This window comes from Dromaius novaehollandiae, chromosome 1, assembly GCF_036370855.1.
Source record: "Dromaius novaehollandiae isolate bDroNov1 chromosome 1, bDroNov1.hap1, whole genome shotgun sequence".
NCBI lineage: Eukaryota > Metazoa > Chordata > Aves > Casuariiformes > Dromaiidae > Dromaius > Dromaius novaehollandiae.
The window spans coordinates 197551018-197576827 of record NC_088098.1 but is presented as its reverse complement, the minus strand read 5'-3'; the positions used below and the strand labels follow the sequence as shown (position 1 = coordinate 197576827).

Here is a 25810-nt window from a genome sequence, read left to right as displayed (position 1 = left end):
GCTTATTCAGACAATATGTCCAACTATTACTGGTTTTAAAATGTGAAATAAAAGAATGGTAAAAGCGCCAGTTAAGTTTAAAATGGAGGTATAATTTCCTCAAGTAGAAAGACTGTTCTGACTTCAGTAGCTACCTGTTGAAATAGCCAAAATTACAGAATATATTTCTTACCTTTCCTTTTGTCTGGCTTCCATCTCAAGCTGCAAATATCAGCTCACTTCTGTGTTTTGAAGTCATTTCATGTTAATAAAATTTGAATTTTTTATTTTGAAATGTGTATTTTGGACCACAAAACAAACAGAATTAGTTTTATTACAGTAATACAGTTATGGCAGGCCATTTTTGATAATTTTTTTCCGTTAAATATCACGAAATTCTATTTCCAAACCTATTTCCTTGCCTCTTAAATAGGATGAAACTGGTCCCCAATAAAATAAAGCCAAAATTAACCTCAAGAAAACATTTACTCTGCCTTAAGTGTACAGAATTTTTTAGTTGTGGATGAAGATTGTAGCTTTCTGTAATAAATCATATCACTTTTGTCTGAATTTTTAGTGTTGGCCTATGTAGTATATCATTTAATTTGCCAGTTCAATAACACTCAAACAATAATGTTGTAACCTCAGACACTTCACTTACCTGTGATCATTTACAGCACTTCCTTTTACTAAGTTTTGGGTTTCGATAGGAATAGTGTAAGACTCTCAAATGCTTTCCTGTTTGCATGTCGCTGTTTTCTTATGGGAAGTAGTGCTCCATTGAGAATAAGATACTCCTGAGGCATTAACCTTAGGAATATCTTGTTTACCAAATAATGCTTAGAATTATTTGCTTTTAGAATACATATTCAAAACTTATGTCTTTAATTGCAGCATCTTCTTTTGTTGTTGTATGTCCTTGCTGTTATTTTACTAGGATTTGGAAGTAGCTCTGCCTTTGGAAGTAGTGCCACAGGTGCATCATCATTTGGATTTGGAACTACAAGTAAACCATCAGGAAGTCTAAGTGCAGGTTGGTTGTTTTTTTCCTGAATTCAAGTTTATCTTAAAGCAAAAGTGCTATAATCAAACTACTAAATGCAGTCTAAGAAAGCTGCTGAAACAGGTGTGCTTAAAGTTGCATGTGTATGTAACTATTAAAGAATATTTGCTTGCTAAATATGAATTTTCAGGAAGTTTTTAGAGGTGTGGGGGGTTTTTTTGTTTGTTTTAGCATCCAGTGAACACTGATGTTTTTCACTTGATGGTACCTATCTAATTAGTAGGAGTAGGGGTTTGGGATCAGAGACAGTTTAAGGCACACAAATGCAGTCCTTTACGTGCATGAGGAATACTGTTAAAGTGCTATTGAAATTTAAAAATTTGTGACAAATATACCAGTTACTTGATGTCCTGTATTCAAAAGTAGAGGTAAAATTATTTTTTACAAGTTTCAACGCTTTCCTTAGAGCTGTTTATTTGTTTATCCTTTATATTCTGAATAGCAAGTTATAAGTATTTTATTTTTGTACATACTCATAATTCACGTGTGTTAAGTATTTTGAAAACATTTCTATAGGAGTGGAACTATTGACCTCAGTATTCACTTGACTTTTTTGTTTTACTTAGTTGTTGGTGAGAAGATGAAAATACAGATGTAGCTGCTCCTTAACTCAGCTCTGAAATCTCTAGTCAGTTCTGTAGATTGCATCTCTAATTACTTTTTGAATGGCAGATGCTTTGGCCGGGGGGGAGGGGGGGCGCAGGGATTGGTGGGTTTTTTGTCTTTAGCATATGGTTTCCTGCAGTCTTTGTTCAGTGGCAGTTTAGAGAATCCCGTCTTCTGGGATGGGCTTTTGGTAGCATGTGTTTTTAAAAAAGCAAACCTTTTCTTGTTTGGTTGATTGGGATTTTTTGTTTCATTTAACAGCTATTATTATAACCATAGTAAGTGGCTGGTGTTTATTGTGTAAGTTCCTAGTACATTGTATTGGACCAGTGTCTTGTTAGTTGCCTTTTTCTTTCTTGGTTGACATTGGGTTATTCTGTCAAATTAGGCCTATAAAGTATCTTAATTTTTTTTATAATAAACTGGAAATAGTTCAGTAAGGTGGCTATATAACACAAATGCATAACATCCTTGTAAATTCTTGGTAGAACATCTCTGATTTTGCTGTATGTAGATTCTAAGCATCAACCTTTTGTTTAGTTTTTAATATCAGAAGCAAGTAAAAACTTGCACCGTTTACATTTTTATCTTGTAGCTTCTTTTTCCTGAGCCTACATTAAGTACCTAATATTTCATATAACTAACAGCATTGTAATTCAGCAGCTTGGAATTCTGTAAACTGTATAACTTATCTTTAAGCATGCTAAAAATACTATTATAATTGTAAAACTAGCTGTATGAATCAATTTCCCACTACTAATAAGATATCAAACCAAAGTAAATAGCAAGTCTGTTACCTATGTTGGCAGTGTGCAGAGATGATCTAGGTGTCATTTCACTGTATTCCTCAAACTGGGCTTTGGTAGCAGTGCCCAATCCCTCTTTAGCAGTAAGGGAATTGCACCCGATAAAATGAAGAGTATTTTTGGTTATCTTGAGGGTCTCAGCTACAGAAGGAGGTAACCAGGAATATAAAATACTAAATGTAATTCCTGTCACTTTGTGTTTACAAAATATGAGTGTTCACAAAAATCCTGGCCCAGAATGCTTGATTTGGGATTATGGAATAGAAATGTCCAGATAAGTTTGGTAGTCCAGCAATACACTAATTTTGCATCTCTGTCCAAATTCCTATATCGTGTAGTAATAATAGTTTGGGTTTAGCCCAGGAGCAGTCCTTGTATCCTCTGTGTTAAGTAGATGAAAGGTAGAGCAACTACAGTCTTCACTTAATTCTATTCCAACATTATATTGCAAGATTGAACAAGTGGCTCGGGCTTCTCCCTGAAGCACAAGAAGAGCTCCCTTCCATTGTGGAAAGTTGAGTCGTAGTCTTGAGTCCCACTTAATTCCTACTCTTCTTTGTGTGATAGCAACCAAAAAGGCTTGATTTGAGTGGGATGTGGTAAAGAGCATTAAGACACTCGAAGTGATGGAAAAGGGAGAAAAAGAACACTATAAAATTTAGATAATGTTAAGGTGTTTTACATACATAGATGGGGGGATGTTTTAAATGAGAGCTGAGGTGCTAAAAATGCTTTGAAGATCTGAGTCAGAAACTCCTGTTGGAGACTTGGTTTTATTAAAGAATGAAAGTCTCAATACAACGGGTTAAGAGAAAATTGCGTGGAATTGTGGCTGAACATGCTCATACTGCTGAAAAACAGACCTTAATAGAATCAATGTGTAACTATGAACAGGTTTTAGATAGAGAGGCTTTAGTAAGTCAAAGCTGTGCTGGAAATTCTTTTGATTTAGAGTGTCAATTAAGTGCAGGGGTTGGGAGGGGGTGGATAGCATCTAAGAGATCTGCTCTAGTATTAAAACAAAAAATGCTTTTACAGGAGGTGCCTATCTTCTGTTTGGCTTCCATATCTAAAGGGCTGACAAGCAGAGATGCAGATGTCCAGTGAGCAAAATGTACCCTAAGGTCCTTTAGGGAGAGGTGCCAAATCTATGCCCTTAAGGGGCGCATTTTTATCTAATTTTTGAGAATAATTGTTTGTGTATAAGTAACGTTAATTTCAAGAAAAAAAATTGTTATCTCATTGTAGCTACAGTTCTTCAAGACCTTGTTGGTGTGACTTTGGCCTCTAGAAGTGAGCTATTTCATGGCTCTCTTCCCTGACAACAGGAATAAGACGGAATGTATACTTTGTTCAAAGTTTATTCCTAAAAATTTTCATTTGAATTATCTGCTTTAGGGTTTGGATTTCTTTAAGAAAAGAACTGTGACTTTTTTATACTGCCTTAATGGGACAGGGTCACTTGAACAAACTTGTCTTTTGCCTTTCTACAATTCAGTGGCTACCACAAGTGCCACTTCTAACATGCCAGCTATTACCTGCCAGATTATAACTAAATTAACAAATATATTATCAGTCTTTTATCACACAGTTCATGCATCTCATTCTAATCACTCAAAGCACAAACCAACTTCCTTGCATGCTTCAGAATAATTTAAACACTTCATCTAGAAGCAGCTACATGGAGGTTAATTCACTTACACTTTACCTTCACCTATTGAACTCCTGACACTATAGATCACATGTAGCTTTATTATGAATGACATCCATGATATATTCCATAGGAGACAATATACTTATCTGTTATCTTAAACACGTACTTGAAATTAACTTATCAAATAGAACTTTGGTTATTAAGAACTTTCTTCCTTCATGAGACTTCCAGAAGGACAGCAGGTTTATTCTTCTAAAATCTTACTTGGGATTCTGAGTTAACAAGGAAATGGAGGAATAGTTGCATTTGCTTCACCCTCTATTTCCTAGGATGAGAGACAAATTAGGCTCAGGTGAACAGTGCTACTAGTTACTTGTATTCTACATCAGCACACTTACTACAAGGGCAGTGAGTTCTGCACAGGCAGCTGCATGTTGAAGAACTGCAGTTATTGTAATGTAGATAATGGGAGATTTTACTGACATCAGGATAAACTGTCCATATTCAGCTGTGTAACTCAGATCCAGATGTTGCAGAAGAAGGTTTCACCTTATGCTTTGAAATAATAGTTCTTGATCTAAAGCTTCAGTTACGAGTGAGGAAATAGAAAATACTAGGCCTGTGTGAGCAACTTTGAAAATCTGATGAGACATTCAGTTGGGTTTTTATTTCTGTGCTTTAAAGATACTATAGAGCACTGACTTCAGGGTACCAATATGACTAAAGCCCTGTTTTAACTGTTTGGCTATTCTGCTTGAGAGCTGATGAAACTATGTATATTAAGTAAAGCTTATTAAGAATATACCGTTTTTTTGGCTTTTGAACCAGTCCTCTTTTTTCTTAGCATTTTCATTATTTGTAGGTTTTCATGTGCAACTGGTATGAAATTATTTGTTGAAATTTTAACTTCTGCATGTTGTGTGTTTTGTATGATTTTTTTTCTTGAGAGAACAAAATGAAAGCTGTTAACTTCTTATTAACTAGTAACTGAAAATTTTCTAGCATTCTCTAATAGTTTCAACTCTTATTCCAGATGGATATGCATAACTGATACAAATTCACAAAAAAAGTAAAATGAGTTGATGTTAAAGTTGCTGGAAACTGCAGACAGATCTTGTTCATCTGATTTGTTTTATAGCTGAACCAAAGGAAAGTTCTCTTTGTTTACATTTGTAGAAAAAGCAGGAGAGGATTTACAGTATCAAAATTCACTCACCTATTTATTCATTTTTTTTCCAAAGCTTTGTTTTCAGTCTTGTCTTTTGATTCAAGTCGTAAAGGGTGTTTTTCAAATACCAAGAATTTGGCAAGGATTTTTGAGCATTGTCTATCTCGTTTAAGGTGTGGTCTATGCTACCTACCTTATGAAGATAGGAAAAGGTAGTCTAGTCAGTAGGGCCCAAATCTGGGAGCTTTGTTTTCAGCTTTGCCTTTAATCTGCTGTGAGGTGAAGTGAGCGGGCCATAGGCTACTTATCCTTCTCCTTTACCTCCCAGCCTCCTTATGCATTGTGTATTTAGCTTGAGAGAAGAGTTGTTTCTTGTGTAATAGGGCTTCAGTTTCAGTGGGACCTTTGGGTGCTGCTGTCATAGCAGTGTAATGGTGTAATAGACAACTGTGCTCTAGGATGTAGTTGTTTATAATATATATCCAAGTTACCTTAGCAAGTCTAAGTGCATTAGCAATCTGACGCACTGTTGCGGATCCATTTGAGTATAAAATAGTATGAGTATCAGTAGTAATGTAGGCCATGTTCACAACTCCAAGAAAAACAAATTTGCAATCATGATATAATGCCTGTTTTAAAATATTTTTTCCCCTTCCTCATAAGGCTTTGGCAGCTCGACTACATCTGGGTTTAACTTCAGCAATCCTGGCATCACAGCATCGGCTGGCCTGACGTTTGGGGTTTCTAATCCTGCATCTGCAGGCTTTGGGACAGGAGGGCAACTTCTTCAGCTGAAGAAACCCCCAGCTGGCAACAAGAGAGGGAAAAGATAGGCACCTTTTTAGGGAGAGAAGTGAATCAACTTTGTTCATCTGTAAAGTCTATTTTTCTAGATTTGATGCATTAATTAAATTGCATCCCATGAGATTTATAAAAATTTTGCTACTTTTCCCTAGTCTGAAATATGAAATGTAATCATATTGAACAGCTATTTTCCTGTGAATAGATACCCATTTATGTATTTTTATTTTTGGCCCTAGTTTTAGAAATGTTCTATACTGCATTATTAAAGAATCTTGTAAAACCTTGTAAAACCATCTATTTAACCTAATGCTAGTAGCAGAATATTTTTTGTTAATAAGCTTTATACCATATGAATATATGCATATTTGTTTTTGTACAGATAGAATATATTCTAGTACAAATACTAGAGTTCATATCTTCTGTTCTTGGATATGGCCTTTAAATCTACTTCAGGGTGGTTTTGTGTATATGGATGTAAATATATACAGTACAGTGCACACATCTGTGTGTGTATGTATGTGTATATATATATAATGTATAAAATAAAAACATGTGCAAACCTTGCCCCATAGACAGGTCTCCTTTTCTTTGTGTTCACTTTCTCCATGTTGTTCTGTGGTCCTGCATCTTGATGTTCCTAGGAGTTTCAAATAGTGGGTCCCAGGCTGTGTTATCACTGCATCTTGTTGTTTAAGACCAGTTGAAATACGATGTTTACTATGTCATTAACTTTGGTAAATAGTGCTTAGTAGCCCTCCTTCTCCCCTCATCACTTTTTCTTTATCCATTTAGCAGCCAGACACAGACATTTCCCAAGTAATATTCCTAAACTGCTTGATTTTTGTCTTTATCCTCTGCTTAAGAGCAGGGTGTTGCTGCATTTCAGCTGAAAGCTCAGGATCCCCCAAGATCTGTTTGCAAGCAGAGAGCTGTCAAGCTTGATGCGCTTCTCTGCAATTTGGGGGGGGGGGGTGGAAATAGGCTATACTATTCTAATGAAAAGCTCGGTTAACTGTTACAAAACAAGAGCTGATTCACTAGCTTCTAGTCAGTGCTACTAGCATTGACTTAAAAGCAGCTGCATATCAGCCCCTAATATGAGGTATACTACAGTAAGTTACTGCTAAAGAATACAGGAAGATGATGTAATTTGAAGGTTAAGCTATTGTGACAGTAGAGCATGAATCTTACTACATCTTAGCTTGTTGTGCTGCATTTTCAGTTCAGTGTGCATTTGAGATAGCTGGAAAACATCTTGGGGAAATGCTGCCTTATGTGAGATAAATAATAGATCAGTTGAATCTTTGCAAATAAAGATACCAGTTGGAGTGTGAACATAGAATTTGAGCTGAGTGTTGATTTTATGTAGAAGATGCTTTGTATAGAACATGCATCAAATGAATATTCACAATCATTTTCACAGAAGTACCTTCTTTTCTAAAAGCAGTTATAGTGCATAACTTTTTTTCTAGTACCAAGTCGGTTGCTTTCTATTGTTAGTGTTGTTACTACCATTTTAGATGTTCCAGTAGTGATGTCTGCATTCAACAATGATTGCCCTTTGACAAATATGCATTTTGGTCACTTAATCTGGTAAGAAGTAAGGGAAACTGAGCACAGAATTCTTTACTTTTTGTACACTTGTATGTTTTTGCATCTTTGTGAACGTTCTCTTAGGAAGGAATATGTGTGGGTTTTTTTATGACTAAGAAAATTAAAAGTTCACAGTTTATTTTGATTTCAGCCTTTTTTTCTTTTAACTTCCATTGGGCTGCAGTCAAGACCCTACTGTTTGTATTTTTAATGCTTTTTTAATAGTTAATATGTTAAACCACTGGACTTTCTTGTAATGTATTAATTTGTGAAACTAATTCTAAATGTGTACTGTTTTTCCACATGTGCAACTTATCATTGTGCAAACAATAAAAAATTAATGCTGTGATCCTTGTAATACACATTTGCCTATTTGAAAGATCATTTCCCGCTGCTGTAATTCTCCTATGTTAATTACCCCCAAATGGAGCCACTGCAAAAACATACTGGCTGAAGTGTAAAATTGTCTCTACTAAAATAGTGTAAAATTCTTGCTGAAATTAGGGCTTTGATCTCTGGATTGCATGGGACAGGGGGAGGAGGATATTGTAGCTTTATCTGTCATTTCTTATCATTACACTGTACAAAGGTGGATCGTGCTGTAATGTAACAGCAGTAAATATGGCTTTTGTTGTCTTGTCAGTGTTGTGCATCAGAAAGTTAATTTCAAAACTTTGTTTCTTTTTGCACTGAGGCAACAGTTATCTCCTTAATTTAGCCTGAGTTAGCCTGAGTGCAAAGTATAATATATAACAGAACAGTCACGTGCTTAGAGTGTACAAACTGAAGTGTTTAAAAAGTGGGTTTTGAAATAGCTTATGCTCTCGGAATATTATCTTGTTTAATTTAGCCATGATTTACATGCATTGTTTCAATTTTTTTCAAGTTAAAGCATTTAATATAATTAGCCTGCAGAATACAAATGCCCTTAAGGAACAACTTATTTTTCCACAAGGTGTTAACATTATCAAAAAAAGAAGCTGACCTGTATGTAAACACCGTGAAATCAATCAACTCTGGTTTATTTGCCTTTTTTCTTTAGCAAGTAAGTGTACCAGAGGAGGATTGAAGTCATACTTTGTAATGAATGTCTAGATAGGTAGGGTGTGGTTCTCTTATTAGTTAAGACCGTGCTGTATTGCTGTGGTCTAAACTTATTTTCCGTGACCTCTTTCTGTTACCAGAAGTAACCCATTTTTCCCCTGTCTGACTACAGTATATGTAATGAGGTATGATAGTTAGGTCCTAGATTGCTTGCTTCATGAGCCTCTTTTGTCTTGGTCCAGCATCTTAAAACTTTCTTATTTCACTCTTTTATTTGCCTGTGTTCCTGACAAGTTGGCATAGCTATACAGTCTACCACACTCATTCAGAGATGGGGAGGGAGGATGCTGAAGTAAGGGGGAGTTGGACAGTGTTTTAAGCCTCTTGCTCACCACAGGGCTTTTAAATCCAAACCCAACCATACCTATCATCTGCATATTCATATCATGGCTGTATTTTGAAGCCTAATTGCTATTATTTTATGAAAATAAAGTTCCAGAATACAGTGTAGTGGCTCTTGTCAACAGTGGTAATTCTTTGTTTTGTCTTCTCATGCGTTAATGGTAGAAGTAATCCAGGGTCAATCATGTTAGCTCTTACCTGTTTACAGGTTCTATCATCTCTGTGGACTGTCTCAGTGAAAGGTATGAAATGCACCACTTCTAGGTTTTTTAGCAAGGAATTGGGAGCAACTATTTGTATAGAAAAATTTGTTGATACTGCAGAGTGTAAATCCACTGTGTGCTATACCAGTTTGTTTTCCTGAAACTTTTATTCAGGTTTATAAGAACAAAGAACTTGCTAAGCACAAAAGCTGCCAGCAATCTATTACCCACCTTATAGACTAATTGCTGTCTAGCTGTTTCCCTTTTCACTTCTCATGAAGTACATTTTTGCACCCATGGCTAATTTCTCCAGACATTGGTGAATGGTTACAGGTATCACTGCAGCAGATCTGTATAACTTTTCATAAAAATCAGCAGTTGGGCTTGGGGAGGGGAGTGAGACCAGCCTGATGCCTGCAACTCTTCTGGGAGGCAGCACTTGCTCACTTTGTCAGTGTGCAGAGCATCAGCCCAGCTGCAACATGCCATCTCCTGCCTAACGAGTCAGGTATGTTGCTTAAGAAGAGGATGGAGGTGGAGAGCGGGGAGAAGTGTGGGGAGAGGTTAGGGGATGTGAACACCAGACTTACTGCTGGGCATGGGGCACCTTGTTCTGATGCATTTTGGGATCATTTTTTCTGAACTCAGCATTGAATATGGTGAAATCTTACAGTACAGTGGAGTGTTGTATTTGTGTAGTCCCAAATCAACTGAATTTGTAATACAAACTTTGTATTGGTAGAGTGTTGTGTTCAGCAGGTACAAACAAAATTATAGCAGTTTCGTTTTCTAGGTAGATGACTTCTTTTACTTGTAGCAAAAAAGATGTTACAAACTAACTCTGTAACCAGAAGAATCAAAAAACTTACGAGAAACTAACTTTTTTTTAAGGGACTTTCATCAGATTTCCAGTAGCTTTGTAGTAGAATATTGTTTTCACCAGGTGGCGGGAGACTGCCAGTTTTATATTGTCAAAAACATCACTGCAAAGCCCTTGGAGGCATCATCATGCAGGATGTCACCTTTTGTGTCCAGGTCATTAACATTTTCTTATACCTTCTTCTAAGGTAGTAAGGTTTTAATAGATTGATACCAGTATTTGTAAAATCATTCTGAGCAATTTCATTCTGTTGCTATGAGCTTACTACTAAAAAAAAAAAAAACAAAAAACAACATTTTACACTTAGGAGTTTAATCTTCATAGCCCATCACTGCAGCTGTGGACAGCAACAGTGAGATAAGTGAATGTGTGCTAGGTGTTACTTTAGTATTTTTCCAAAGAATGGTTTGCTTTTGTTTTTTCCTTTTAGGAGTAAGGCTTCATGACTTACCATGAACAGATTATGATTAAGTTCAGAAGCTTCTGCAAACTCCTAGGAAAGCTTTTGAGTTGATTTTAGTTCTGTGTGGGCATAGATCTATCTCTACTAGGGTAACAGGTCAATTCTATTGAGTGCTTCCATGGAAAGCTGGAAATAATGTACTCCTGTTCTGAATAGGTCAACGACGGAACAGGCAAAAGATGTTTTTCTTGTTCGTTTGACAAGGGTCTTAGACTGATGGATTTCCCTCTTTTTCTGTTCAATCCAGGTGTCACTGTATGGCATATACTTGGACAGCACAAGGACAGCAGCTTCCTAGAAAGCAGTGCAATTGCTTCCAAAATTCATTTCTGATTAGAGGCTGGCATAAATCTTCTAGGCAAGAAATTCCTTGTTGGGTATGTGTATTTAATGTGGCATGTTGTGAAACCAGGATATGCTTCTGCCTTTTTTTTTTTAATCCCTGTCACAGAAGCAAGCTAGGATGATCAGGTTTTGATCAAATATGGTGTCTTAATAGTTTAAAAAAAAAAAAAAAAAGAAACAGACTTGACAAATATTTAAAATCAAATATCTATTATATGAAACAATTCTGAAAAATGTTGCATACTCTTGAGAAGAACTAGGTAAGTTCTCATAGGAGGAAAAAAAATAACAGCACAGCTTGAATAGACTTTGAGTTGGGTGGAACTTTGGAAAAAATACTGCACAAATTATGTACAGTTTGGTAGCAAAAGCTAGCCCAACTCTGTAGTTAGGCACCTAAGTAGAAGCTGAAAAACTGCTGAAAACCTGTAATTGTCATTAACACTGACAGGATTTCTTGCCTATTTGGACCAGCTTTATTTCTTTGTCAGCATGCATATAAAGGAATCCAACTCTTGGGCATAAACACTTATGCTGCTGTTCTATGCAGAATAAGATGAGGTACATGTGATAAAGGAGTCCTTACCTAAACAGTCGATTTTTTTTTTTTTTTTCCTCAAAAAAAGCATGGCATGTATGCTATTATGATGGGCCCATATGCTATACAGGTGCAGCAGCATTGAGGACAGCACTGCTGCAGTGATCGGCAAGTGGCATCAGGTACCTACCTCTCTGCTGGAGATGGGCAATGGAGTGATGGTGAAAATACCTGTATCTTACCAGAGTGTCTCTGTTATTCTTGTGTGCAACTGCATGGCACGGCTTCCCCGCAGGTTGCTTTCTTTACACTTAACACCAATGCAGCAGGCAGCTATGGTGATTCGAACCTGGCATTCAGGCTGGACGAAATGAACAGGTTAAAGCAATAGCAAAAAGGAACGTGCCGGCTTTAATGTTGTGTAAATGAGTCTGGGCAGTATATACCAGATTGGTTTCAAATGGGTAAAGTCTGTTTTTCATCTCTTATTCTGGCTGCTGACAAAGGAAACTGGGGGTTGTCCAAAGGAGCCCACTGAAACTATTCTTACCGTGCCTATTGCTTACCCCCGTGATAGCACTGTAAGGTTTAAACCATGAGAATGGCTTTCAACAAAGAGGTAGGTGCTCACATACCCTACCGGGGCATCAGGCTTGCTGCTGGTCTGGCTGCTGGAGGTAAGACCCACTCTGGCCCTTAGCTAAGCCTCTGCCGGGCACACCCCAAGGGCAGACCTCCTGCTTGCTTCAGAGGGAGCAAAGCGAAACTGATGCTGAACTTGCTGAAAGTCTGCTCTGAAAGCACAGAGGGAAGGTGTTTTACATTGCTTGTGCTGGCTTCAGGCGTGGTAACGCTCTGTCAGTGCCAGTAGCAGCTCCCTGTGTGTGTCTGAGATGTGCACAAGTGGCTGGAGAGGCTGTGACAGCTAGTACAAATTGCCCTGTGCAGAGCAAGAATTACTATACCAAAGGTGTAGGATCTAATGCAATTGCCTTTCTATTAACTTATATTTATTTAAACTTCTGTTTGTAAGACTGTTTAGCTAGAAATGCTTTCCCGAGTAATTTGGCACTTTCTATTTGAGAAGTGTCAACTTCTTCGTCACCTCTCCCCACACTATTTCCAGTGCTGCAGTAGCCAGTGTAGCTGTTACTCGTTGCTATGCCGTGGTGCCATGCACACAGTGTTTGTTAGGCGTTGCCACAGCGCTGCTGAGAAGCACTGAGGCAAAAGAAATGCTTGATAAGATCACGGGCTCAGACAGATGCATGGTGATAGAATTCCAGCAGCGACAGAAATAGTAGTGTTAAAAAACATGCACCATTGCAGAATGATGGATTTATCTTTAAAAGTCAACACCAAGAATGGAGAAAGGAGGGAAAAATAAAAAAAAACATTGCTAGGTTTTGCCATTTTTAAGGTAAGTCATATTTCATCTGGTTATTGATGTCATGTAAAATAGTAATGATGCGAGCAGATTAAGTCTTTATTTGTTTTGTGAACAATATAAGAAAATCATTTGATCTAGTAAATGTTCTTACACATGTTGTTAATTTTCCACACCAAGTCACTACTTGTGCTGATCTGCACTACTTATCCCCATACAAAACCCCAAACCACAAATTAAGCTGTAGTGAGCCCTCTTGAACCATGCCAAGAGGAAAACCATGTTGTTCTGTACTGGAGCTGGTGAGTCGTCTTGCACAGGCAGCAAACTGGGCTACTGCTGTATAGTGATACCGGTTTTACATTTTGTGCCTTGCTGGTGTAAAATTGTTTTTTACTATGGCATTATGAGGTGAGCAACAGTAAAATTCTGGTATGAAACTATTCTTACAGTTCTCTACCTATATTTGATAAAATGTTCATGCTTTATGCTCATCTCAGCATAAACTGCAGTGTAAAAATTAAAAGTTGCTATATGTACTTATTTTAATTAAAAAAAAAAAAAAGTTTCTAATAATGATACCTTGTCAAATTGTCCAGTCTCACTGGGAGGGCAGGCTGTGGAAAGATTGATTTGTCCTGTAACAAGCAATTCTTCCTCTCTCTTCATCTGAAATATTAAAAAAACAAAAACAAAAAAAAACCCACAACAACAACACTGAGCTCAGATTCTTTCCTCTTCTTCCTAGTGGCTGGGATGATTGGATATAGCAGAAATAATCATTCAATTAGACAACTGCATGTCTTTCAGTCTGAAGACATGCACATCAGCCTTGCATACAAGCGCTCACACTCTAACAGCAGCCTGTGGTGTCTGCAGTTGGTGGGAGCTCCAAAAATCAGTGTGTGAAGACCCCAGAGAGAACACCATGGCAGAGTTTTATTCATCACAGCCAAATAACTCCCAAAAGCCCCTGGGCTGAGTGTCAAAACGGGGGGGAGGGGGGGGGGATGTTTTCTGAGAAAGTCCGCTCTTTCATTTGTTGCGGCATCCCCTCAGGGATTTGGAGGGAGATGTCCCTAAGCACTTAGAGATACTGCAGCCAGGTCGCCTCACTCCCTTTGGTCCTTAACTCGGTTTTCGGAGCCAGTGGTGCCTTCCGGAGCCAGACGCTCGATACTGGAGGCGTCCACACGGACTGTGATAAGGCGGTGCCGGCTCTGGTGTCCCTGTTGTGTGTGCTGAGACAGCGAGCGCTGATGGGACAAGCCGGGTCTTAGCGTATGGATGTGCCTGGTCCCCGAGCAGCCACTGCTGATTCACAGCCCTGCCCAGGAGGAGCACATTACCTTCACATCTTGTTCTAGGTTATTTTCACAATCCTTTGACTTTTCTGAGAGACCCTTTGGACCATCTTGTTCTAATTATTTTCCAGGAAATAAGAGCCCGTAAAAGCAAGCCTTTATGTTATGAATACCTGTGTATTTGAAAATGTAGATATTAAATATGTTCCCTAAGCAGGAATAAAAAAAACAGTCTACCTTATTCCAATAATGCCACAATATGGGTAGCAGTTTGGGCTTTCTAAATATACTGGTGGTGTTTAAGTAGTACTTCCATAGGTACAGTTATGCTGGCATAAAAGATGGTTTATAACCAGTGCTGTAGTAGAAGAGAAGGACACTCTACTCATTTAAGCTCATCCATTCTGGTAACTATCCTCCTGGCAGAGGTGTTAGTATAACCTGTTAGTAAGAACTGCACTCTTCATTACAGCAGTTCTCAGTACAAAAACTGTAGCTCTGGTGTTTTAACAATCCTACCCTTCCCACTAAGTGCACAGGGGGGCAGCAAGGCATCGTTTTATCAGCAGAGAAATACGGCTCTACCTGAGAAGCAACTTTGCTAGAAGAAATGTGTGTTACACAGTGATTTCTGATGCCAAGATGGTTTGCTTACAAGTAAAAAAAGTAAATTTTTTCTATAAGTAAACCCCTATGTACTCGGCTTGGCTTTTGGATTTAAATTTATTCCATGGTTTTGCATTACCAGCAGGAGGATTTTCTGCTGATGAAATACAAACTGCAGTAACATCCAGCTCTTGTGATAAATGTGCCCTGGCTTTTAAATGCTGAGCGAGCTAAACAGTCATAATGTGGTGATTAATTACGGCTTTCCCCTGGGAGAAGAAAAGGAGGTTTCAGGTTCCAAGTTTTAACCTAGAATCCCAATTTGTTGCAATGTTGCATCCGCAATTGAAGAACCAAATTCCTGAATCCAGATTTTCAAGGTTTCTGATGAGGCTGCAAAATTGTTTAAAAGTAGTGATGTGTAGTGGTAGATAACATTAGGTAAACATAAGGAGAAAGGCACATAAAGGTGCCTGTAGGGTGTCTAGTGCTGGGCAATAGGAAGTGGGTAATCTCGCTTGTACCCAAGTGGATAAGATCTGCTTGTTGTTGGCTAGGCTACTGGGAACAAAACAATATTCCAAAAGAGAAGAAAACGTACATAAACTGTCTAAAGCTTATCTGCGACGGGTCAAAAGGAAAACGCGTTAGGAGCTGCTTGCTGCCAGTTTTGTCTCCCTTTTGCTGCCAAGGGAATGTGGTAATTTGCAGGGGCTGGAAATAGGAGAAGGAAAGCAAAACACCCCCATCAGCAGGAGCCACGCACGCAAGTGCGGCAGCTTGGGGCAGCCCGGGGGGTCGTGGCACGGGGCTTTCCTCAAACAAGGATCCTGGCAAATGGATAGAGATGCAGAAGAGGGTGACGGTCCTGTGCTTCATCTTGGGACACCTGTGAGAGGGGAACTGAAGGGCTTTTGTTGTTTCCTACTTATTACTGTTACAGCTTCCTCTAACTTTTCCCTTCTCTTCCTGCCCGGTAAGTGGCTGGTGCAGCCAGCCTGGACTAATGTTTGTGGTGCCTCGCTGTGCCTGGTTCAGCAAATTAAGCTGTTGTGGTGTACCCGTGGTTTTCCACTGTTGAGCAGGAGCTGCTAAGGACAAAAAAACCTCACGTACTTTTGTATTCTCTCTCTTTATGTCTTTTTTTTCCTCTTTTTCTTTTTTGTAGAAACACTCGTATTTGCAAGGAGGCTTCTGAGAGCTTAAGCAAGTTAGGAAAGCAAAGCATTTTGTGCTCTGAAGTCACATAAGTACTTCTGAGAAATTCCCATGTGTGGGACCGTTGCCTCGGCTCCTTGCCTGTGCACACACGTGTGCCGGCAGGATGCTCACGTGCAGGTAGTGCCACAGCTGAACGCTGCTTCTGACGTCCCATAAAAGCTGTAGGGTTTGCTGTAAAGGCACCAGCCCCTAAACTGCTGCAGAGGCTCCCGGCTGCTGCGGTTTGCAGCGTAGAATGGTAAAACCAAGACGGAAAATGCATTTTCTCTTTATCATCTTCCAACGGCTAACAGAAGCAATCTTAACACTTCTTATTTTCCCTGGTTCAAGGGAAAAGACCTTTCAGGAAACAGAACTGTTTAAGGAAAGGATCTGAGTTCTTTAAATGAATGCAAAATAATTTTTTTTACTTGTTTTCTTGCAATCCTGCTTCTGTCTCAAGAAAATTTTTGCTGAGCCAAAGGCCACAGAGTACTATAACTGGTAGTAAAAGTCTGGAGATTTTTAGAAAAAGTAGATAAAGTTGAAATAGGTAACTATTAAGACTTTTAGATTACATGATTGGTATTGAATATTTCTGGCCTTTTAAAATCTTTGTTCACTCTAACTCATTTATGATGTTTCAACTGCATCTAAAAGCTAAGAGATGCTGAGCTTGACGGGAACCAATGGGCTCAGTGTCTTGCAGGATTTGGGGTCTTAATAGTGGATTTAGCTTGCATGGAAATAGAGTTAATGTTATGAAATTGCTAGACATGCAAGTAAATTAAAAAGTTGAAGAGTGAGAATCACTGTTAAATCACTCTTGTGTTTTCACACTTCTTTTACAGAAGTGCGTTAAACTTTTAAGCGTACAGATACCTGATCAACTTGAAACAGCACCTAGATGACAATTCTTTGCTAATTAGTCTGTATTACTAAATTGTAAAGCACTCTGTGAAGTGCTGCAGAATTAACAACTGTTTTAAGTTTTACACAAGCATAATGAGGAAAATGAGCACTGTGGTCCCTGGCCTTAGAGAGACAAGCCAAGGCAAAGTCTGAGCTTGAATATGTGAGGTACCTTTTATAGGCAATCTGTGCAAGGGATCCCGCGTTCATTCTGTGGTTGTGAGCAAGGCTGTTTACTGAGAACGTATATGGGCTGGGGAGCTAGGTAAAAAATGGAGTGTCTGCTAATACTCTGGTTTTGCTACTTGAAAAGATCACCTTGCTGAGAACCAGTGGGGCCAACCCCTCGAGGGATAGGGCTGGGGAAGTATTTTGTCACCTACGCAAGAATCGAGAAGCTGCTTTTCCTAGTACAAACACACAAGGTCAACCCAGATTTAAAGAAAAGGGTATTGGAGAGAGATGTGCAATGAATTAAGGCACTGGGCAGGCGCCTTCCTCTCTCTCTGGGCCATCGGACGCTGCTGGGGGGGGCTCACGCGAACCCTCCTCAGGCCGGTGCCCCTTCCCTCGCTGTGCCTCAAGCTCGAAGCCATCATGGGAGCGCGGGACCTGGGCCGACCGCGTCCAAAGCACCGGGCTGGAAACGTGGAAGCGGCGAGCTTGGGAGAGCTGCTAAGCCAATTGGAGACGGGGCATCTCCAACACCCGTCTGTGCCCGGTCCTTCGCGTGCAGCTGCCCCGCTGCGCTGCCCCCCTTCACCTCGCCCCAGGGAAGGCCGTAGCGGCCAGCGGCCGAGCCCTGGTGCGCGGGAGCCGCCTCGACGCCCCGCCGGTGCAGTGCTGCCCCACGGCCCCGGCCACCGAGCGGGGCAAAGGGACGTGGCTGGGGAACAAGTCACCGCAGGCGGCAAGGCAGCCGAGGGGGCAAATGCAGTTACCTGCGCTGTAGTTTGACCACAACGCGCGGGTGTAGGGTAATTAATACCCCTGCGAGAGCCTGCGGCTGGCCAAGGCTGGAAGGAGGGAGAACAAAAGAGAGAGAAAAAAGGGAAAGTGTAAAACTAGTATGTTATTAGTTAAAGATGATAATTTAATTGGAAAAAAAGAAGAAAAGCTTGAAAGACTCAGAGAGGTATAATTTTGCAATTATCTTCATTGCAGTGAACCAGCCTAGCAGCAGGCAGCACTCAAAACCAGGGACAGTCCTCAAGCTGCCTTTTTCTGTCTCTTCACTAAAAGCAGCGCTTTTGCCTGTGCTGGTGCCTCGCAGGCAGAAGTCCCGCCTGGTGCGGCGCCAGCCAGCGTGAGGAAGAAAGCAGCAACTTCAGGGAGAGCCGTTCCTTGCTGCTTTAGCAACTCTGAGGCGCTTGACCGAGCGGCTCTGCAGCCGCCTCCGCGCTGCCTGTCTTTTGCGAAGCGGGAAAGCGTGGACAGCGAGCGCGTCCACAGCAGCAGCGGCGGCAGCAGAGGTGCGGGCTGGGAGGCAGAGCAGAAGCACGGCCCAGCTATAGATGTTTAAGATCACATACACGATATATATATTGCTTTGGGGTGGGGGAAGTGTTATAGCAGCTTAGTGGATGCTCTAAGGTTCAGCCAGGGCCCGGCACCAGCTGCACGCGGGGGCGGCGCGGCGGCGGGTCCCGTTCGGGCAGGCTGGGAGCGGTGGGTTTTGCGAGCGGGGCGGGGGCACCGATCCCCGCGCTGCCGCCAGCCGGGCCGGGCCGGGCCGGGCCGGGACGCGGGAGGTCGCCCGGCAGCGGCGGCGGCGGCGGCCCCCCCGTCGGGGCGGGGCGGGGCGGGGCGCGCGCATGCGCGGCGGCGGCTCCGGTGCCCATAAGAGGCGGGGCGCGGCGGTGGCTGGCTCTGCCGGGCGGCGGCGCCGGACGGGGCGCACCGGGGCGGCGGCGGCGGCTGCTGTGCGCCCCCTGGACGGGCGGGCGGGCGGAGGGACACCGGCGGCGGCGGCGGCGGCGGCAGCAGCAGGGGCGCGTTGCAGCCGGCGCCGCATGACTTCGCCCATGGGGGCGGCGCGGCGCGGGGGCCGGGCCGTCGCGGCGCTGCGGGGGGCGGCGGGCAGCGAGTAGCAGCGGCCCCCGGCGCGGGCCGCCCCGCACCCGCGAGCCAGGCCCGGGCATGCGGCGCCGGGAGCTGCGGCGCGGCTGCGAGCCCCGGGGGGCCGGGCGGCGCTGCCCCGGCCCGGGGGGGCTCTGACGGCCGCCGCGGCCCCCTCGGCGGCGCCATGTGGGGCGGGCGGTGCTCGCTGCTGCTGGCGGCGCTGGGCTGGCTGCTGCCGGCGGGCGCCGGCGCCAGCGGCGAGTACTGCCACGGCTGGCTGGACGGGCAGGGCGGCTGGCGCGACGGCTTCCAGTGCCCCGAGCGCTTCGACGGCGGCGACGCCACCATCTGCTGCGGGAGCTGCGCCCTGCGCTACTGCTGCTCCAGCGCCGAGGCGCGCCTCGACCAGGGCGCCTGCGACAACGACCGGCGGCTCGGCGGCGGCGAGCAGGGCCGGCCCGGCAAGGACGGCCCCGACGGCGCGGCAGGTGAGGCGGCGGCGGCCCCGGCGCCCCGCGGTCGGAGCCTCCCGGCGCCGGGGCCCGCGCGAGGGCGGCCGCGGTCCCGGCGCCGGTCCCTTCCCCGACGGGGCGCCCCCGCCCTGCGCAGCCGCTGCCCGGCCCGAGCAGCGCCCGCGGCGGCGGGACCCCGCGCTGGCGGCCCCCGGGAAGCCGCGGCGGGTTTGCGGCAAACTTTTCTTTTAAAACCCCCAAACCTGCCTGGGACGGGCCGAAACGCGGCGCTGCTGCGGGGCCGCCGAGCCACCGGCCCCTCTCCGTTACGGCTAAGCCCCCCCGGTGGACGGAACCGACACAGGTGCGCTCCGGTTCTGGGGCCCGGCCGAGGGGCCGCGCAAACGGGGAGACCCGCCCTGGCTCCGGTTTTGTCCTGTCGCTGCTGCGAGTCCGACCCGGCGCCCTCTGAAAGTCGCTGCCGCCCCCTTCCCCGGAGCCGCGAAGAAGCGGCCTCAGACGCGCGGCGGTGCCGCTGCCCGTAATTGCTGCCCCAGCCTGGTTTTCACTGCCAATTAGAAAAGGAAGGAAAAAAAGAAACAACCGGTGCGAGGGAAGAAAAAAAAAAAAAAAAAAAAAAAAGACTTCCCGCCGGTCCCCGCTCTAATTGTACACTTTCTTCAAGCGCAGGCACGGCCGCTTAAGACTGTTTTTTACAAGATTGAATTTCAAGGATAAACCTGAGTCTTTCTGCTGCTGTTTAAAAAAAGCCTCGGTGGCTTTGCAGCGCGTTTGCTGCCATCCACACACGCTGCACGCTTGGAGTAGCCTGAAGTGATGTTATAATTAGGGCAGATTTACTCTTGCAAAACTTGTGTTACAGTCTGTAGCAAGTGCGTGCACCTGCCAAAGCGCGGCTGTATTGCCAAGTGCAGCGGTAAACACAATTTTTTGCAAACACTGTTGCCTAAAGGCTGCTGAAATTACAGAAGAAGCGTGTGGGGGGAAGTGGCCGCCTGCTCAGTAACCAAGGCACTTAAATAAGTTGTGCATCCTGGTTTTGGCGGACATCTAGCCCCCGATTGCAACTCCTGGAACAAGGTGCTTAGCTTAATAACTAATTGCAGCTCTATCCGCTGCTCTGCACGCCTGGGCAGCGGCCGCGCTTGGTGCTGGCGCTCGCTGCCTCATGGGAGGTGCAGCCATGCACCCAGTGTCCCAGTGGTCCTGCTGCGGGCGGGTGGCATCACGCGAAGGTTTGCAGCACTTTTCGAGTCTCAAGGCTGTTGGGTTTAAATGGAAATGATTGAGCCCAGGGGTGTTGTCTCGCGCGGTCAGAAGAGCCGAAGGGCGGCACTTTCCCCTCGTTATTCCTGGAAATATCCTCACGCATTTCTGACCGGGGCAGAGAAAACACCTCTTTTTTTTCCTCCCCCTTGGAGCTCAGAGTAACTGGGGCCCAGATCCACCGAGGGGCTGCACTCACTGTCTGCCTGGTTATTTTCCCAAACCCACGGTTCGCTGTCGCCAATGCTTTCTGCTGCTGGCCCCGTGCTCCCTTCCTGGGCACAGCTGCTGCCCCACGCGCAGCTCTGGGGCGCGGGGCCCTCGCCCCGGTGGGGGGATGCGGGTGCCGGGCTTCGACCGCTCTGCACCCCCTGGCTTGGTCCCAGCTTCGGGCCCTCCCCGGCGCGGGTGTCAGCGTGAGCCTTGGTGACCACTGATAACTTTTAAGACGCTTCGGGAACTTCGGCTGTGGGTTTTCGCAGCCCCCTCCGTCCTCGGGGTGTAAAGCGCTCGGCCGAACGTGCAGCTTGAGCGTCCCCCGTGGGACCCTCGCCCGCGGGTCGGTCCTCGGCGCCCGCCGCCAACGCCGTCTTTCCCGTTGCAGTGCCCATCTACGTGCCGTTCCTGATCGTCGGCTCCGTCTTCGTCGCCTTCATCATCCTGGGGTCGCTGGTGGCGGCGTGCTGCTGCCGGTGCCTGCGGCCCAAGCAGGAGCCGCAGCAGAGCCGCGCGCCGGGGGGCAGCCGCCTCATGGAGACCATCCCCATGATCCCCAGCGCCAGCACCTCCCGCGGCTCCTCCTCCCGCCAGTCGAGCACCGCCGCCAGCTCCAGCTCCAGCGCCAACTCGGGGGCCCGGGCGCCCCCCACCAGGTCGCAGACCAACTGCTGCTTGCCGGAGGGGACCATGAACAACGTGTACGTCAACATGCCCACCAACTTCTCGGTGCTCAACTGCCAGCAGGCCACCCAGATCGTGCCGCACCAGGGGCAGTACCTGCACCCGCCCTACGTGGGCTACGCAGTCCAGCACGACGCCGTGCCCCTGACGCCCGTGCCCCCGTTCCTGGATGGTTTGCAGAGCGGCTACCGGCAGATCCAGTCCCCCTACCCGCACGCCGGCGGCGAGCAGAAGATGTACCCAGCTGTGACTGTGTAGCTTCGAAGGCCTGCCTGCCCCCTCCCCACCCCGCAGATCCGCATATCCGAGCTGAGCGGAGGAGACGTACTTCCTTGGAACGGAGCTCCCAGGACGTCGCTTGTAAATAATTTTGAAAGGCTCATGCATGTCAGACAGTGTTTATAAACCATTTATTTTCTTCGGGGTCCGCTGCCAGAAACTGTAGGATGATATCTCTGAATTAACATTTCCAGATACGCTTTCATTCCAGTGCATGATTTACAGTGGCCAAGGATTATGCTGAAAATGCATGTGCATTTCAGATAACTGTGTGTGTGAGAGAAATGCCGGAGCCATTAAGTGCCTTTCAGGTGTGACATGGTCAGAAGCATTTGCCTAATTAATCTGTAGAAAGAGTTTTGTTACACGGTACGAGACCGCAGTACTTAAGAAACCTCTCTTCTCTTCTCCTCTTCCAGTTCCTTAATGACATTTCACATTGCTTTGCAGACAATCACAGCCGAAAACGAAGCAGCGCAATCGTTGTACGCTAGGTTCTCGGTATCGACGCCCATGGTTTCTTAGGCCCCTTAGGTTCGGGGTGAAACGCTACGTTATGCTTAGCCTTGCAAAGAACGACTTTCCTTGTCCCTTGTATTCATGTAGGAATTGGCAGAGTGTGAATCATTCAGCTCTACTTTTGGTGCACTTGAAACCCTTCTTGATTCGATTTTTGCCTCAAGATCAGGAACTAGTAGTGGTTTGCACAGACTTTGTGAACTTTTTGATAAAAACAGGGTACGAGGTACTTGCTCTTGTTGGCATTCAGCAGAACTTTTGACTCAGATATAGTGACTTCAAATATGCTTAATTTAACCCCATTTCCCATGAAATAGTAAACTTGTGTGCATATGCGCAAACGTGTTAGACCCAGACCTCACTACTGGTTTGTAATTGAGTCTGACCATAGGAAAATGGGATTTGTTCCTCTGCAGGCCTGTTTTGGGTTCCCAACCCCGATCCCACAGGGCAGTTGTAGTGGGAAGAAAACGCCGCCTCGTGTTGAACTTGGAGGGGCTTGCGGAGATTTTATATCCTTACCATTTTTTTTTCCTTGAGGTCAAGAGACTTAACTTTTAAAAAAAATCTGCAGTGAGAATAACAAAACAGGCCCAACCAAAGAATTAACCTTCTTAGAACTTTTTGTTTTGCGCAGTTGTTCCCCAGATGCGGTGTTTCTGCACGGTGCTGAGTCGCGAGCACGTGGCGTGTTGCAGAGAGTGACTTTGCACTACAGCTGCTGGCTCCATTTGTTTTGCTTTATTTGGGGAAAAGTGTCTCTTGAGCTTAGAGAGACAACAGTGAACTGAAAATAATCAGACTGTGCTGTTTGTAATATATCACCCCAGACCTTTTTCTAAACAAACCTAACAGTCTCTAAGCCTGTTTCTGTCCTTTAAAAAAAAATTTCCTCTCTGCATTTCAGTCCATTTGGTCTTTTTATTGTCTGATACTGTATCAGTATGTAGCAATAACTGTGATACTACTTTTTTTTTGTATGTTTGTTTTAAAATTACACATACTTGTGGAATCTTTGCCAGGTCTAATGGTTTGCTTGTAAACATGCCACACACAAGCAAGCAGTTTACAGAAGGAAGAAATTTTTTGACCACTGAAATAGGGAAATGAATAGGTAATTTACACCAGATCTGCTGTTATTGGCTGCCATCTCACCATTCAGTATGTTTGACCTTTACAGAAAGATTGGCTTATGTTTGGCTGGGAAAAAAACTGGTCTTGATCTCCAGACATGCTAGGCATCTTCTGCAAAGCAGCAAGACAGCTTGCGGGAAGTATTTAGTTACTGGCCTGCTCTGTGTTACAGGGGCTGAGGGCTAGATAGTTTGAATTAGTTAAATGCCTGATGATACAGCTAGGCGCCTAGTGGGGTATTAAAGTTCTGTAGGTGTATCAGAATTGGGTGCTCCCATGCTCTTGAAGGACTTAATACATGCCCAGGTCTCATGGAGATTTAGGTATCTAAGTGCTTAAATTGCATTTGAAAGTGGAACTGAACCAGCTCAGTTATTCTGACCCCGTAAAGCTGAGTTTTGTGTTAAAAATGGGGGCCTGGAGGCCTCTGTTTGCTGGTGTTTTTGACAGGATTTGGAGGTGCTCAGCCCCAAATGCCTGCTGTTTCTTTGCCAGAAGACAAGCCCATAGAGGCTGTCAGCTTTCCAGCTGTGAATGAAGTCCGCTCTCTTTCTGCAAGAACGCACTGCTTTCATTGCACATGCCCTGATAAGGACACCTGCTCTGACTTGCAAAATTCAGGTGAATCTCTTTGTATATTGTTTACTTGTTTAAATATGAATAAGTTAAATTTAAGTCTGTAGAAATTGATTTACAATTGAAGGAAAAGAAACCTGAGTTGTAATAAAAGAAAGTTTGTGAGATGTGGTGTTTTTGTATGTCATGTATAATAATGTAAAACCAATGTTAACATTTGATATAGCCTGTAAATCTCTGAAAGGGCACTTGATTTTAAAGTGTTTCTTACAAATGAAGAAAAAAAGCCCCCTTTGTTTCTTAATAAATACTTTATGGTGTGACTTTTTTTCGATTTGCTCTGTCACAGTAATTTTTTTCAGTTGGTGCCTTACTTTGCTCTGTTAAGCATAGGGATGTTGCTGCGCAAGAGCGAACCTGACTACCCAAGTCCTGCAGACTGGCAAAAAGCAAAGTTAGCATTTTTAAATGTGGATCTGGAGCCTCCTGAGCCAGCGATACCTTTGGGATTAAAGCCCACGATAGCTGCTTCGGCCGGACAGGGAGCCTCAACGCGGAGCTGCTTGATGATGTTGGGGGCGTTTGGCCGATGCTGCTTGCGGTGCAGCAGGGAGAACTGCTGCTGGCCATGAATTTGTAGCAACTGGAACACAAATTTGGGGTTTTTTGGCTTCAGGGAAAAATTGTCTCTTCCGTGAGTGGTCCTGTCTGTGCTGGGCTGTGGTTTCGCTGTGCCTGGGGAATCTGTGTGAGCGACCCAAGGGCATTTTTCCCTGGGGGGAGCAGGGTGAGGGCAGGGGAGCGCTGGGGGATAAAAAAAGGCATGAATGGGAAATTGGTCCTCATCAGCTCTATGTGTTTGTGACTCAGACATAGAAACAAGCAGTCTAGGAAAATGTAGTGCTGGTTGGTCTTAGTGCATGTGCAAATGCAATGGTTTCTTGGCTTTCCATGGAGGCAAAAGGCTGAAGCAGTGGTGGGGTGTTTCAAGCAGCTGGTGGAGAGGGGACTTGCAGGTCAGCATGAGACCTGCTGCCCTATAAACCTTTGAGAGGCCAATAGTCTTGTGTCAAGACTTTTCCTGTGGTATTATGCAGAGATTTTATTTTCCTTGGTGGTTATGAGGAGGGGTAGGTTTTCTCCTGCTCCGCTTGCTGCCCGGGACGGCCTGGGGAAAGTGTGAAGCTGGTGCTGATGAGCGCTGAGAAAGCCCATGTGGTGGTTATTCTAGGCTACTTCGTAGTTGGGGCTATGACCTGTTTAGCTGCAAATCGGCAGGACCCACGTGTAATATGTGCTCTTGAAAACCCTGGAGGATTGCTAGCGGTGAGCATGAGCATGCCACTCCTGCAGTGCCGCATGCGCGTGGCCTGGCAGCCCGCGGACCGGCCCCGGCCCTGGCCGGGCTGGGCTGGCCCAGCAGCGAAGCTGGAGGGGGCACAGCGGCCTGAAACAGCCCCGTGCTCTCCGCACCTAAACCCGGTGCAAACCCTCCCGCAGCTCCTGGCCGCTGCGTCCGGGTGGTGGGCAAAGAAGCGGCGCTGCCTGAGGGACCCCGCGAAACCGAGCACAGGCGGCACGGCCCTTTCAACCCGCTTGGAAAGGCCGTGCCTAATTGCCGGGCAGCGTCGGAGGAAGACAGACC

The 25810-nt window shown here is 44.7% G+C and overlaps 2 protein-coding genes across 4 annotated transcripts in view; both read left to right on the top strand.

Annotated features, from left to right (window-relative positions):
• The window catches only part of NUP58 (nucleoporin 58), a 38349-nt gene extending 30314 nt beyond the window's left edge, over positions 1–8035 (top strand). For all 3 annotated transcript variants that reach the window (XM_064504998.1, XM_026108876.2, XM_026108875.2), the window contains exons 15-16: positions 917–1012; positions 5940–8035. In XM_064504998.1, the coding sequence (XP_064361068.1) occupies positions 917–1012; positions 5940–6109 (266 nt within the window). In that variant the 3' untranslated portion in view covers positions 6110–8035. The remainder of the gene's footprint in view (positions 1–916; positions 1013–5939) is intronic.
• A 10751-nt stretch (positions 8036–18786) lies between these two features.
• SHISA2 (shisa family member 2) lies at positions 18787–24499 on the top strand. The gene is made up of 2 exons (XM_064504997.1): positions 18787–19506; positions 21362–24499. Exons 1-2 carry the CDS (start codon positions 19203–19205, stop codon positions 21913–21915), a joined length of 858 nt encoding a protein of 285 aa, XP_064361067.1. The 5' UTR covers positions 18787–19202; the 3' UTR covers positions 21916–24499.
• Positions 24500–25810: the final 1311 nt, after the last annotated feature.